General features: G+C 37.7%; 1 protein-coding gene across 2 annotated transcripts in view; it reads right to left on the reverse strand.

The window, feature by feature from the left end:
* Positions 1-16819, reverse strand: part of LOC139755010 (membrane metallo-endopeptidase-like 1) — a 47936-nt gene that overhangs the window by 3953 nt on the left and 27164 nt on the right. For both annotated transcript variants that reach the window (XM_071672920.1, XM_071672928.1), the window contains exons 10-18: positions 15788-15912; positions 14013-14205; positions 10596-10760; positions 8861-8967; positions 8300-8364; positions 7792-7911; positions 7527-7669; positions 4332-4413; positions 1036-1080 (exon numbers count right to left, since the gene is read on the reverse strand). In XM_071672920.1, coding sequence (XP_071529021.1) covers positions 1036-1080; positions 4332-4413; positions 7527-7669; positions 7792-7911; positions 8300-8364; positions 8861-8967; positions 10596-10760; positions 14013-14205; positions 15788-15912 — 1045 coding nt within the window. The remainder of the gene's footprint in view (positions 1-1035; positions 1081-4331; positions 4414-7526; positions 7670-7791; positions 7912-8299; positions 8365-8860; positions 8968-10595; positions 10761-14012; positions 14206-15787; positions 15913-16819) is intronic.

A 16819-nucleotide genomic window follows, 5' to 3' on the forward strand; every position in this document is an offset into this window, starting at 1 on the left:
TATATCACATTGCTAAAATTCATTATCCCATGCATGTCTTGCCTCCTGCATATTCAAGCCCCAAGCATTCAAAAATTTTTTCACTCTGTCCATTTGTTTCCAAAAGGAGAATCATATAATAAAGCTTGTTAATAAAAAAAGAGATAATCATGAAAGAAATTGAGTATCATAAAAGAATGCAGTACAGGTATATGAATTCTATGTGCCATGCTGACATACATCCGACTTACATCCATTTCGAGATCTGACTGGTCAGTCAGAATGGAACTCAGACATATGTCGGGGAGGGAATATATATATATGGGAGGGTATTGAATGAGAGGGTGAAGGCATATACAGGGCATCAGACTGGGGAAGTGCAGTGTGGTTTTAGAAGTGGGATCAGGTGTTTGCTTTAAAGAGTGTATGTGAGAAACACTTAGAAAAACAGATGGATTTGTTTGTAGCATTTATGGTTCTGGAGAAGGCATATGATGGGGTTGATAGAGATGCTTTGTGGAAGGTTGTAAGGGTATATGGTGTGAGAGGTAAGTTGCTAGAACAGTGAAAAGTGTTTACCAAGGATGTAAGGCATGTGTACAAGTAGTAAGAGAGGAGAGTGACTGGTTCCCATTGAATGTCAGATGTCCCCACAGGAAACAAGATCGCTACCCCCTGCTTCAGCAAGGTAGCTCCAGGGAAACAAGACAAAAAAGGCCACATTCATTCATACGCAGTCTCAAACTGCCATGCGTAATGCACCGAAAACCACAGCTCCCTATCCACATCCAGGCCCCACAGACCTTTCCATGGTCTACCCCAGATGTTTCACATGCCCTGGTTCAGTCCATTGACAGCATGTCAATCCCAGTATACCACATCATTCCAATTCACTCTATTCCTTGTACACCTCTCACCTTCCTGTATGTTCAGGCCCTAATTGCTCAAAATCTTTTTCACTCCATCCATTCCTCCACCTCCAGAAGTAGTAATGTTAAGAGCAATCATTATTTGTCCTATTAAAGATGGATGGGTAATATAACTTGGTTTACTTACCAAATTTTGGTTCTGGTGCCTGGGTAGTTGTTATGGAAGACATGACTGTTGGGATAAAAGATTATATTATGCATTTTTATCATGAATAAAAGACGATGTAGAAGGCCTGCCATTTCATAAAAACTATTAGCAAAGTAAATGATACAGTATTTTCACATATGTTTTGCAATGTACAGCACTTACTACTTTCTTATTTACATAGTCTAATCTTGTTACAGCCCAACACTTGTCTCATTTCTTTCATATCACTATCATCAACTAATACTACAGTGCCCAAACTGTTCTTCATCTTTTGTTACCCATCACTTGTTCCATACCCCTTCTTATCCCTATTCCGATATTGTTGCCTCATCCCATTTGCTTCATACTCCTTACTCCCAACATTTTTGCCTTTCCTTCATAATTACAGTGTGAGTGTAATTTATTTCTTCCTGCTGCTTTACTCTTGTATTTTCTGTTCCACTCTTGTAACTTGGTGTTTATACTACCATGCTTGTTTGTTATCAATATTACTCCTTCCATTTCAGTTCAAGCCTCTCACTATTCACTTACTGTCATGTCAGCTTAAGCTTGTCACTGCCATCCAAATCTCGCCAAAAGTCTGAACTATCAAAACTCTGTTCTCACTGCAACATGAGTCAGACTGCCTCTAACTATACCTCTTTAAATACCCTAGCTTGAGGTTCTCAATGCCGTTTCATTAACACATCTTAAGCCTTTCACCATGTCCATGTATTAACCCAAGTTTTATCCTCACATTACACACCAAGTCTCATTCAAGCTCGGTCCTTGCTTACTTACAGATTTGTTCCTAGAAAGATATCACTCAAAATACACTGGGAACCTCCCTTACTTGCTGTGAATTCATCCTGAGCCTTCCACTTTTCCCATACTTCTCACCTTTGCCTAAGCTCTCCTATAGCTTAAGTCTGTATATATTCCTGCAATGTTACTGAAAGCTTAGCTCATCAGTACTCTCATACTCTTCCCCAGGCAAAGCTTTATTACTTCCTTTATTTAATCATAGTCAGAACTTTTGACTTTCTATCACCTTAACTTCTAACTCGTATGACTTTCTACTTTTGTTCCAACTTGAACCTTAAAATGATCTCTGATCTCATGCCAGTTTGGACCTCTTAGCACTTCCTCTTAACCATCTTGAGCCTATCATTATTCTCCTGCTGTCACCCTAACCTGAGACTCATACTTCATATTCAAACCTCACCTGAAGCCTCACTACTGTCACCCAGACTTCAGACTCTTAACTATATATTCTCACCCAATCCTGAGCCTCATTACTGTCATCTATAATGTGACTTTTACTATGTACTCTAAACCAACCCTTAGCCTCACTACTGTCACCCAAACTTGAGACTCTTACTGCATACTCTTTTCTCATTCTGAGCCTAACTACTCACTTCTTCATCAAACAGACTTTATCCACTTCCATATGAACTCTTACTCTGCAGTGAACCTCTCACAAATCACTTTACTAAAAACTCTCATCTTGTTTTAGATTCTTTCTACTTTCATAATCTTAATCCAGCATGAGACTTAAAGAGACTGATAAATCCCAGACCCCACTTCCACTTAAACCTTACCTACTTACCCCAACTAGAGCTCATTACTTCCTTACCATGACTTGAAGCTCTTTTCAGTTTAGGCTATGCAGAAGCTTGAACCTCTCACAGTTTACTCTCACCTTCCATTTACCTTAAACCTGTCACAACAATATTCTTATCTCAGGTAAGCTTTCACACTTTTAATACTTGCACAATATTTCTGCACCTACATACATGGTCCCTGCATATACAAACAGAAATGAAAAACTTGAACTTAAGGAGATGATCCTTTCCAGCCAAATAATGAGTGATATGATATTTAGTAATGATGAAAATGTTTAATATACTGTTCATTAGAAGTAAAACTGAATGCTGCTGTGTTATATGGTTACCAGTCAAGCAGACAGAAGTAGACAAAGTTGAGAGAATAGAGAAAAACTTTGCTTGTAAAACAGATGGACTAGAACAACTGCACTGCTGTGAATAATAGAAAGCACATGAACTTGGTAGTGTAGAATGACAAAGAGGGAGAGATATATAATGACATACTTGGTAGCAATATGGAGGCATAAAGAGCATTGTTTTAAACTGAAAATATCATTAAATAAGACAAAACACCCAGGAATGCTCTGAAAAGATACCACACAAAAATGTATGGATCTCCAGCAGGGAAGCTGGAATGCATAAATAATATAATACAAAGAGACCTTGGAAACATACATGGAATGGTTACAGAAATATTCAAAATTAGAATAGACTCATGTTTGAAGAATATCTGATGAACCAAGAATAGACAGCTATGCCAAAGGAGTAGCCACCAAGAATAATAACATTATACAGCAAGCAATACAAAAAAAATATAGTGAAAGCAATCAAAAGAAATAGCATAATCCAACAAGCAAGTCAAATTGAGCTCTACATGCTACTCCTGTCATCATGAGAGAAGCTTGGTGTCTGTAGGTAGATATTCCACCTAGTAACTTTTCCTCTTCCCAACCTTCACACCAGTGAAAACCTTTCACTCCTCCCATACCCTTATTCCCAACTTAAGCTTTGAACCACTCCTTTCCCTCACTCCAGCTTTAACATTTTGTATATCCCTCACTCTTATCCTAACTTTAATCTTCCATTCTTCTCCTACCCCTAACCCCAGCTCAAGCCTGATCCCATCCGAGATTTAGCCTTTTACTCCTTCCCAACTAATTCTCATGTCATCTTCAGCTCCCTCATTCCAATCTTATTACTAGTTGTCCCACATTCAAGACCGAGACACTGAATATTTATTCTTGTTAACTAGATCATTTCTAACCCACTACTCTCAGCCATATTTAAGAATCTCACTACTCCCCCGCTCTCCTTTTCATTCTCTCTGGCTTGAATTTTTCTCTAGTCAGAACTCATTCAAAGATTGAGCCATTGCCACTATCCCACTCTCATCTCAGCATAAACTTTCGTAAACTTAACCATACCTCAGCTTAATCTCTTATGTCTACTATATTTCCGTAGCCTGAGCTTCTTCATATTTCTTTACTTCTTTCTAGTTTATACTCAACACTGCTAGTAGTATCCTGGGATAAACGATTTGACTACTTCCTCCCAAAAACCTTGATGTTTATGTCATTACATCTTCCCCATAACTTGATATCATAAGCCAACCCACTGCATCTTCCCCATAACCCCAATTTCTTTAAGTCCCATAAGCACTTGTCCTCTTTCATCAACTGATGCTCTTACTGTTAGCAAGGTAGGATTCCCAAGCCAGTCTATATGCTGCTGAGTCTGCCATTGCTTCGTTAAGAGTCAGCCTAGAATTCAACTGTAGGAAGATAAAAGATGTGTCAAACACTTTAAAAGTGTACTGTGTGGAACATAAATATTATAATGCAATATAAAAACAAATAGCAGCATAAACATGACTACAAAGATAATGGATACATTCAAACAAAACTAAAGGTAACAAATGCATGCATTTGTTACAAATGTATACCCAATTAACATAGGGAAACAGGTGAAGAACTGGAAGCTTGTGTGCAATTGAGGCACTTTAGTCATGAGTGAATCTGCTGGTTCAACATGACTTTTGAAATGGATATCATCACCTTGAGTGAAGTTGATCATCGTTAAAACTACTGGTTTTCCCAACAGAATGTACTAATGGGTGATAAGAGGACTGAAATTCCTAAATATAGCTTCACCACTTAGATCTAGTTCCTCCACATTTTGTGGACCACTATGGCTGACTGTACTGTATTTCTTATGCAATATACTCTCAATATATCTGAGTGATATAAATTTGTGGCCAATGAAAATCAAATCACAGTTCATGTGTCTATAGATCATGGGTAAACCTCACATAATCAACATATATACAGGGATGTTATTTGCTGTGGTATGGAATGCTGCTCACATGTGTGTGATAGCTCTTCTGCCACTTCATTGTCAGCAAGAGTGGAATCAAAACCTCTCTCTCTCATTAATTCTCCAGGCTTCACCCTTCTTCAACTGACCCTCTCTACACACCACATAGCTGCTGCTTTCTTTTTGTACGATGTACCATTACTTTGTCCAAACCATGACTTTAGTAAATGTTAACATAGCTTTGTGAAACGTGTTGAAACATTTAAGGACCATATATAGATGAGGTGTTGCATACTGTAATAAGGTCAATATGATGTTAACTATTAAGACCAAGGTCAAATTAGTGCAAAAACCTTATCTAGGCAATAACTTCCTTCTTTGTGGAAATCTTTATGAAAACCAAATCATATAAGTATCACATGAAGTCAGATTATAGCATACCATATACAGATCCCTCTGACCTTGGACTTCAATAGCTATCTATCTGTATCTCTGATGCCCATTTCTTCTAGGAACTCCCGTCCATGAGGGGATGGCCAAGGCAAAACAGTCTCCATTTATCCCTGTCTCCACATACCTCCCTCGCATACACCATCCCCTACATTCCTTCCCTGTTTCTCTCCCTCCAGGATTCTTCCACTCTCTATTTCTGCATGTCACAGATGGTTTTCCTCTTACACCAACCCCATTAATCATACTGTCGCACACTCTCCTTGTAAACTTTCCATCTTGAATTCTTTTCACATACCCAAACCACCTCAAAGTATTATGTTTCTATCACTCCACAATTCACTTCCCTTGCATTCCTTGCCATATTAAATCTTTCGTACACCCCTTCATTACTTTCTTCATTCCATCTCGTCATACCACATGCTCTTCTCAAATAACTTGTTTCCACAGCCTGGATTTTTACTTCAATTTCATGGCCAAATATGTATAAGTACCTTGTTCAGGTAGTATAATTGATTACTGTTATCGCTCAAAATCTTTTTCACTCCATCCTTCCACCTTAAATTTGGTCTCCCACTTCTTGTTCTTTCAACCTCTGACACATATATCCTCTTTGTCGGCCTTTCCTCACTCATTCTCTCCATATGTCCAAACCATTTCAACACACCTTCTACTCTCTCAATCGCACTCTTTTTTTTACCACACATCTCTCTTACCCTTTCGTTACTTGCTCGATAAACCACCTCACACCACATATTGTGCTCAAACATTTCATTTCCAACACATCCACCCTCCTCTGTACAATCCTATCTATAGCCCATGCCTCACAACTACATAAAATTGGTAGAACTACTATTCCTTCAAACATACCCATTTTCACACTCTGAGATAACATTCTCTTTTTCCACACATTCTTCATCGCTCCCAGAACCTTCGTCCCCACCCCCACTCTATGACTCACTTCCACTTCCATGGTTCCATTCACTGCTAAGTCCACTCCCAGACATCTACAACTCTTCTCTTCCTCCAGTTTTTCTCCATTCAAACTCACATCCCAAGTAACTTGTCCCTCAACGCTGCTGAGCCTAATAACCTTGCTCTTATTTACATATACTTTCATCTTTCTCCTTTCACACACTTTTCCAAACTCAGTCACCAACTTCTGCAGTTTCTCACTCGAATCAGCCACCAGTGCTGTATCATCGACAAACAACAACTGACTCACTTCCCAGGTCGTCTCATCCCCAACAGACTGCATACTCACCCCTCTCTCCAAAACTCTTGCATTTACCTCACTAACCACCCCATCCAAAAACAAATTGAACAACCATGGAAACATCACACACCCCTGCCGCAGACTGACCTTCGCTGGGAACCAATCACTTTTCTCTCTTCTTATTCGTACACATGCCTTACATCCTTGGTAAAAGCTTTTCACTGCTTCTAGCAACTTACCTCCCACACCCTATACTCGTAAGACCTTCCACAAAGCATCTCTATCCACCCTGTCATATGCTTTTTTCAGTTCTGTAAATGCTACAAACAAATCCATCTGTTTTTCTAAGTATTTCTCACACACATTCTTCAACCCCATTCTGAAACCACAATGCTCCTCTCCAGTCTGTTGCTTTGTACATGCCTTCACCCTCTCAATCAATACCCTTCCATACAGTTTTCCAGTGATACTCAAGAAACTTATGCCTCTGTAGTTTGAATATTCACCTTTATCCCCTTTGCCCTTGTACAATGGCACTATACATGCACTGCACCAATCCTCAGGCATTTCACCATGATCCATACATACACTTACCAACCAATCAACAAGGCAGTCACCCCATTTCGCAATGAATTCAACTGCAATACCATCTAAACCCATCATCTTGCTAGATTTCATCTTCCACAAGGCTTTCACCACCTCTTCTCTCTTCACCAAATCACTCTTCCTGACTCTCACTTCGCACACCACCCTGACCAAAACACTCTACATCTGCCACTCTCTCTATATAAAGCTAGTTTCATTTCTTTTTGTTTTATGAATTTAGGGTACATACATATCATCATAATTATGTATATCCACAACTATAACAAGAGTAAAATATTCAAATGTACACCAGAACTTACCCTGAATGTTGACCTAAGACCAGTAGAACTATTGAATGTATGTGGGTACTGAAGCTGTTCTTGCAGCACTTCTGTTGCACTTACATACTTATGTGCCCCATCCATAACTGTTTTTAGTTTCTCTTTTCCACCGTAAAATATTCCTGTAAAGAAATGATTATTCTGGATTTAGCTTTTTTCTTAGGAGCATCATGTAACTTTGAAATATGCAGAAGGAAACCTTATAAAAAAAGTGGCTGTGAACAACAAAATTTATGTCTATTACCTGTACCATCAAAGCCATGGGCAATTTCATGGGCAATCATGTGGCCAATACCAGCATAGTTGATATAGCTAGGAGCATCATGATAGAAGAGTGGCACCTCTAAAGCTGCGTATGGGATCACTGCAATATTGGACAACACATCATATAGGTGAAGTTTTATCAAAGGTAAAGTTCAGATGACAGCTAATTAGATCATAGCTTTCATGACTACACAAGTACTCTGCATCTAATATAAAGACTGTGGTACATATGACTGATAAAAACATTTGAGTTTAAGCTAATAAAAGAAAGGGACCTCTATTCTGAAACAGAACATATCACACACGTAGTATTTTGATTAGTATTCTTTACGAGTCCCTCTTTCCTTAAAAAACTGAATGTAATGTGTTAAGAATTAACAGGCTGTCTTCTCTATGAGATGTCTAGCTGCTTTTAATATAAACAGAAATATAGTTTTCAGAAGATGAAATATATCAAAACCAATAAGCTGGTTTTCTCCAGTACTTACAGAACTTGTTTAGGGTATATAATGACATTCCATAAGGACTGTAAGGCAAAAGGAACTGGTTCCACCTAAAAGAATAAAATGATAGGTATTATAAGGATATTCAGAATGTTCCAAAATGTTTCATAATATCAAACTAATTTATGATTGAATTGGATCATTCTAGAATTATAAAATGGTATAATAGGATTACTAATAAAACGATGGTATTATTTTATGAAATTTAAGCTGATTAGTTATGAAAAGATTTGGAATGCACCAGCCCATTCTGAGTGCAGGAGAAAGATAATGATGATATAGTCATATCCACTGTCTTTGGATGTTCCTTAAGTTGAGCTTCTATCAACTATCATAACTTTTACTGTAAAAATTCATCATACAGAGAAAAGATCCCACTTATCCTTCTCTTTTTTCTTTGAGAAGAAAGAAAAGACTAACTGGAAATATTCTAAGTAACCAAAAGAGATTCCTGAATGTGCTGTGCACAAAATTTAGATAATTTTGTTTGAATGAAAGCTTTACTAAAAATTTTAACTAAATGAAGAGAAAATAATGGCAACTTACATTACTTGAGGATTTCCTGGTAACTTTTCATACATGCTGTATATCAAGCTGCGGTATCGTTTAAGCAGTGTTTTAGTGTTTAGTATGAAGTTGTCATTCAAGGTGATCTGTTGAAAAGAAAACGTCTTAATCTCGAAGAAAAGTGAAACATGATAAATTACTATCCCTTAGAAAAAATGAGACTGCAGCAATCAATGAGATAAAGAACGTATTTCTACCTGTGATTTCTAAGATGAACTGTCTTTGTCTTGTAAGATGAGCAATCCCTCTGTGTGTGACAAGGACCATAGTCCACCTATTCATATCAGTATATGCTGTGTGAAATGAGTAGTCCATATAAAATCATTGAGACAAATGTGCCATCTATCATGTATGACTTTTTAGATGGCTATCTATGATTAGAGATAAGTAATGTGTCTGTTGTCTATGATCTGTGAGATGAGTAGTCTATCTATAATGTATGGTCTATGAGATGAGCGGTTTATTTCTAATCTCCAATCTTTTGGAGGAGTTATGTTATATATGGTTTATGAGATGAATAGTCTTTGTGCAATGCAAATGTGAGGCAAGTGATCTGTCTTCCATTTATGATATGTGAAATCAGTAGTACATTTGTCATCTGTTATGTAATGAGTCTATATGTCGTTTATGATTTGTGGAATCATTAGTCCATCTGCATCTGTGATTTGAGATTAGTCTATTTGTTGTCTATCACTATGAGATGAGTGGTCCATCTGTCTCCTATGATCCGTGAGATGCTTGGTTCTTCTGTCATGTATGAATTGAGATAAGTAGTACATCTGTATTATATGATTTTTGAGATCAGTACAGTAATGTAGTTACCATCTACAATCCAGGAGATAAGTAGCCCATTGGTCATTTATGATATGTGAGATGAGAAGTTTGTCTGTAATCATGATTTGTGAGATTAGCAGTCCCTATGCCATGTGTGTCTGATATAAATAATCCATCAGACATCCATGATCTGTGAAATCAGCAAAAAATCTGTTATCTACCATCAGTGAAATGTGTATCCCATCTGCCAAATTTGATCTGTTGTGTGAGCATTACATCCGACATATCTATAAGATCAAGAGTCCATCTGTCATTTATGGTGTATGACATGAGAGATAAATAATCTTTCTCTAGTAGGGAAATTTTATGCTTTCCAGTCATATAGCTCTTAAAATTCATTTATGCTGTATGCATTCAAACTCTCATCACATAGCTTATTTCATTTATCTACTACTCTGTTACCACAGAAGTATTACCACAGAAGTACTTGTTTTGTTTCTTGCTTGGTTTCTTGTTATGACTTTTTTGTTACTCCCTATGTACTACTTTTTTCCCTGTCTTGTTTACATCTATGCACATTTAGACACCCTAACCTAAACCCACAAGGTGGATGAGCACTCGTTGCTTAGCTCCTTTTCCATATTTCAGAACTGATCTTCAAAAGGGGGGAAGTTTGAGCCCATTGCTCCTCCTCCTCTGAGTTGCTTTCTATGACACAGAGAATGCAAAGGTTGAATTCTTTCTATTTCTCATTAATTCTTTTTATTCCAAGATAAAGGGTACCATAGTCATCATATTACCTCTACTTGATACATGCTATCCTTGTACTTAGTTTTGTTTCTACTTTGTACATGTTTCCCCAGGTTACAATATTAGCTCCTTTTATAGATGATGTTCCATACATAGCAGGTCTAAGGCATTAAGAAAACCTACATCTTACCCCAACCATGTTTTTCTGAGTAGCCTTTTTAATATCATCCAGTTCTGCAACTTCACCAGACATCATTTGGAGTTTCTTGATAAAGGCATTGTCAGGTTGATGGACGAAAGTTCTTCTCAGTTCCATTGTGGCTACTATCTTCTGTAATTTTATCATGTTCTCGATCTGAAACACCTTATCAGTTAGAACACAAGAAAGACAGAATATTGAATGAAAATGCGACGTACAAAATGATGCAGCCAAATGGGTGTGACTTGAATATTTCTATGTAAATTTAAATCCTCCATAACAGTATCTTATAACCTCAAGATTTTGAATTAGACCAACTTGAAGGTCCTTTCACACACAGACAACCTCACAATTATTTTACCACTCTGTCACCACAATAGCAACAACAATCATGCAGCACTACAATACACATTTGAAACAATGGCTTATCCAGAACAGGATGTCTGCATTTTCACAGAAGTCTCCAGTCACTCTTTCAACCTCATACAAACACAAATCCAGTTCACACCCTCTAGTCATGCCAGTTGACAATTACTCCCACTGAACAAAATACCAACCATTGTAGACATCTCATACAAAGAATATATGACAGTCACACCCCACATCATTCATCAACACAATTTTTCAACGCTCCCAGAACTTTTGCCCCCTCCCCCACCCGATGATTCACTTTTACTTCCATGGTTCCATCTGCTGCCAAATCCACTCCCAGATATCTAAAACACTTCACTTCCTCCAGTTTTTCTCCATTCAAACTTACCTCCCAATTGACTTGACCCTCAACCCTACTGTACCTAATAACCTTGCTCTTATTCACATTTACTCTTAACTTTCTTCTTTCACACACTTTACCAAACTCAGTCACCAGCTTCTGCAGTTTCTCACATGAATCAGCCATCAGCACTGTATCATCAGCGAACAACAACTGACTCACTTCCCAAGCTCTCTCATCCACAACAGACTGCATACTTGCCCCTCTTTCCAAAACTCTTGCATTCACCTTCCTAACAACCCCATCCATAAACAAATTAAACAACCATGGAGACATCACACACCCCTGCCGCAAACCTACATTCACTGAGAACCAATCACTTTCCTCTCTTCCTACACGTACACATGCCTTACATCCTCGATAAAAACTTTTCACTGGATTGAACCAGGGCATGTGAAGTGTTTGGGGTAAACCATGGAAAGTTCTGTGGGGCCTGGATGTGGAAAGGGAGCTGGTTTCGGTGCATTATTACATGACAGCTAGAGACTGAGTGTGAACAAATGTGGCCTTTGTTGTCCTTTCCTAGCACTACCTTGCACACATGAGGGGAGAAGGGGTTGTTATTTCATGTGTGGCGGGATGGCGATGGGAATTAATAAAGGCAGACTGTATGAATTATGTACATGTGTATATATGTATATGTCTGTGTATATATATGTATACGTTGAGATGTATAGGTATATATATTTGCGTGTGTGGACATCTATGTATATACATGTGTATGTGGGTGGGTTGGGCCATTCTTTCGTCTGTTTCCTTATTTTTTTTTTTTCAAACTATTCGCCATTTCCCGTGTTAGGGAGGTAGTGTTAAGAACAGAGAACTGGGCCTTTGAGGGAATATCCTCACCTGGCCCCCTTCTGTGTTCATAGTAAGAATTATACATAGTTCTTACTAGGGCTGTATGCATGGATCATGCTAGACTTGTAGATACGGATCATGCTGCTAATGTATACATTAATCATATAGGGACTGTATATATGAATCATACAGAGTATGTTAGACTTAGGATGAGATTATATACATGGATCAAGGTGGAAGTATACACAGGTCATACTGAGTCTGTGGTTGATGAAGTTCAAGCTGAGTAAATAAAACATAGGATAGGTCAGAGTGAAATAGGACTTTTGACAGTATTATCATTAAGTAGGAACAAGCTGCAGGAAGCTGTGTGTGAAGAAGACCTGGGAGTCAACATTGTTCCTAACCTGTTGCCCCAGTCACATCTTAGGAGGAGGAAGGAGACCAACTGTTTGCTAGCAGATAGTAGAAATGCATTCAAGGTCATGGATAAGGAATTATTCAGCAAGCTGTTGACATCAAACATAAAGTCAAAACTAGAATATGCTTCCTAAGTTTGGGCAATGCACCTAAAGAAGCACAAGGAGCTAGAAGAGAAGGTCCATAGAAGACCAACAAAGCACAAGGAGCATAGAAGAGAAGCCTTATATAAGACCAACAAAGATGGTACCAAAATCAAGAGAGCTGAGTTATGAGGATAGGATAGAGGCTTTGAATTTACCCATCTTGGAAGAAAAAAGAGCAAGGAAGATTGTTGACATAGAGAGTTAACAGTTCGTCAAGAGAAGTAGGGATAGAACATCCAGAGGACATAACTTGAAAGTGAGCAAGAAACTTCAAAAAAAGATATAAGGAAGCACTTACATAGTATAAGAGGGTGGTTGAATGGAATAAGATGACTGAAGACACAATGCATTCAGGAAGTTGTATGACAAAGATTATTTGAGATATGGGGCCCCATGAATATGAAACTTCCTCCCAGTACAGTCAATATTGGTAACTGCAAATGAGTCTGTGTGCATATACTAAGGCTATAAAATTTTCATGTTGGAAATTAGTATGTGAATCATACTAGGATGGTATGATTGGATCATGCTGCAACAGTATAGGGATTATGCTGAGACTGTATATGAAGATGGATGAGTATGTTTCATACTAGGATGGTATGATTAGATCATGCTGCAACAGTATGGGGATTATGCTGAGACTGTATATGAAGATGGCTGAGTATGTTTATGTTAGGATAATATACACTGATCGAATTGGCTGTTTTCATAGGGATTATGCTGAGACTGTATATGAAGATGGCTGAGTATGTTTATGTTAGGATAATATACACTGATCGAATTGGCTGTTTTCATAAGTTGAACTGGGAATGCACATTGCTTGCAGTAAATGTGCAGTGTGCATATGCTGGGACTATCTACATAGATCATACTATATACATAGGTCAAAATGGGACTGTATTCTCGAACCACTCAGTATACTTATATTAGGAAGGCATACAATAACTACATTAAAACTGTATATATGAATTGTAATGAGGCTGTAGGAATAGGCCATGTAAGAAACATTTACTGTATATGAATGAATCTGAGAATACTGAGACAGTACCAAGTAATCTTGTTGGGAATGTGTTTATAGATTGTTTTGATACTGTATGCTAAAACCATATACGGAACATGCTTGGACTGTACATATGGACCATGATAAGTCTATGAATATGAATCCTCAAAGGTTGTAATACTCGATAATGTAGATGGCAATTATTGTTGAAATGTGTAAGCTTGGTTTGTGCTGGTACTGCATATGAGTATTTGAAGGGTAAAACATACCTGCTCTTGTTTACCGGGAAGGTCAGGTAAGTTATCAAGGTAAAGATACGAAATAAAGTCTTCCATGAGAGAATTGGTGACACGGTAGCAGTACTTGGGTGAGCTGAGGGCAGCTCCCACAGGTTTTACTAGGTCAGTGTAGATCCTTTCACTCCACATGAACAACAGTGTAGTCTGTAGATTTGTGGCATTTCTGAAAGAAACAACATTAAAATCATATAGAGAAAAGAGGGAGATTAGTCATATACCACAATGGTGGTGTGAAGACGGTAATTTGCATATTCTCCTAAAAGTAATGAGAAAATGAATTGGGAGGTCATGAAGGAAAAGATTCAAGAGAATTGAAGAAAGAACTGTTCCATGGGAACTCCATTGTAGAGTTAAGTGTTTTAAAAGTGAAGCTGTTGTGACTCTGGCATGGCAGCCAACCAAGATGTTATGGAGGTTGGTGTCACATATATGAGTGAGTGTGTTAGTAGTTTTGATGCACGAGACTGGGTTATAGTGATGGGTGATTTGAATGCAAAGGTGAGTAATGTTTTTATGCCTCTGAGATAGTCAAGCAACTTTCAAAAATTATATGGAGTCAGAAAGGCTGAAACAAAGACCATATGAGCTAGGAATTTCAAGTGTCCAGGATTGTGGTTGATCCACAAAATGTTCTTCTTCCCCCGCTTCACATAAAGATTGGTCTCGAAGCAGTTTGTGAAAACTCTAGCCAAGGGAAATTCGTAAGGATTTGGGTATATGGTGAAAAAATTTCCAAAGATCACTAAGGCCAAATTGAAAGAAGGCATCTTCATTGGTCCACAGATAAAGGAACTCGTGAAAGACCACAATTCTAGCACACATCATGATGACTTAGAGCTGGAGGCCTGGAAATTTTTTGGTTGGCTATGTGAACATTTCTTGGAAAACATAAGATCTCCGGATTTTGAAGATGGCTTTAAAAGACTTCTGAAACCATATGCTACTATGGGATGTAGGATGTTGTCTGGTGTAGTGTCTGGTGAACAAGGAGAGTGCTTCCATCAGGACATCAGCACGATGGAATGAAGGAATGCTTGCAGATTACTGCTAGATGTTATACAGGGATGAACCTGAATCAGACCACCATAGGAGGTCCAAAGCTCAGTGCTTTTAGCTTGTGATGAGTGCCATAAAAGGTTAAAATCTCAACAATTTTAGCTTGTCCTTCTGGATAGTATCTAATTTGTATACCATCTACCTAGAAATACTGAAATTTGGCAATAAAAAGTTTAAAATGTTACAGATCATATTTTAGCTTCACCAAAGCATCATGTAGCTGCAGTTGAACTTAAGAAGTATGTATCCATAGAAAGAAAATGAGATATGTTGTACTGATACAGACTAGCAATTCGTAATCTGTATCGGAAATTGATCTGGAAAGCTAGACTGCATCCTTGATGAGAAAAAAGAGTTAAATTTTGTTGACCAGTGAAATAATTACATCTTACTTTACAGAGCACACTATTCATAAAATAATGTATCCCCCCCCTGAGAACATAATTCCTAATTTGCACACAGTCTTGATGTCACATTCATCTTAAAGAAATTAACCTTAAGAATCTGCATTTCATTTTCCATTTCTTGATACTTTATGGGAAAGGAATGAAATAAGTTGCATAAAAATTCTCAGACTGGCTCTGGTACCATGATCCTTTACAGACTTATATTCTTCATTCCCTTTTAAAGTCTCAAGAATGCTTTTACATAACCAGAATTTATAGCAAAGGGTGAACAGACAAACTCACGCGAAGAACTCAGTTTCAATTTCAGTCAAGATTTCATTAAGCTCATCCTTGAAGTACACTTGCACAGTGCTGGATGGGTCCACAGCTTTTCCCAGCAACTCTTCCAACAGGATTTTCCACTCAATCTAAAATTGTACATTGTCATGAATAAGGATAATTTTCTGTTCAGTGAATGTTCAAATGCATATCAAATGTGACTGAATACAATGGTTAGTTAATATTTCATAGTCTGTCATTTAACAGAGCTCTTAACCCTTAATACTCAAACAAATTGCTAGTACTGCTGTTATTATCTCTGACTATGAACAGTAAATTGAAGATTGGTCAAGTAAATATAGTTTTTTTTCACATAATAAATAAGATGTTAAAAATCATCTATAATGCAAAAATATATATATTGTGCTAATTTGCCTTCACCATTCATTATTATGCCAATAACTAATGAGTTATATTTATGTTTTTCCCCTTGACTCCTAATTGTATGGTAATAAACTTACACCAACCTTACCTAAGCAGCAAATGCATTGTAGAATGACTGGATAATTCCTGCACATTTTTGCTCACAACTATACTATTGGCAATATGAATAAAGAGAATAAAGCACACTAACATGCAAGTGGTCTTGTGTTATGCTTTACATCGAGACCAAAATCCTATCAGTATTTCTCATCCTAAGGTGCCTAAAGACCTGAAAAGTAAGAGTGGTAGTAAGAATGGACTTCCACTTAATCAAAAAGAAAAAATTCATCCTTCAAAATACATTTTCTCCACCATAGGCAGAACCCCATGAGCATCTGAGAGGAAGCTCTTGTTTGGTAGGAAGGTAAATTACTGTTCAGCCTCCAAAATTGAGTAGATCCATAGGGACTTGCCCCATTTAACCATCACAAAACATAGGAGGTTGGTACTTAATTGCACTTAATCACAGATTTCCTGACAGGTGTGGTCTGTAAAACACAGGTAATCAGAAAGTAATTGGATGATTACTTGCAAGGAGAAACTACCTTATTGGGAGACAAATTGGATTGGAGG

The sequence above is a fragment of the Panulirus ornatus genome, chromosome 2 (assembly GCF_036320965.1).
Source record: "Panulirus ornatus isolate Po-2019 chromosome 2, ASM3632096v1, whole genome shotgun sequence".
Classification (NCBI taxonomy): domain Eukaryota; kingdom Metazoa; phylum Arthropoda; class Malacostraca; order Decapoda; family Palinuridae; genus Panulirus; species Panulirus ornatus.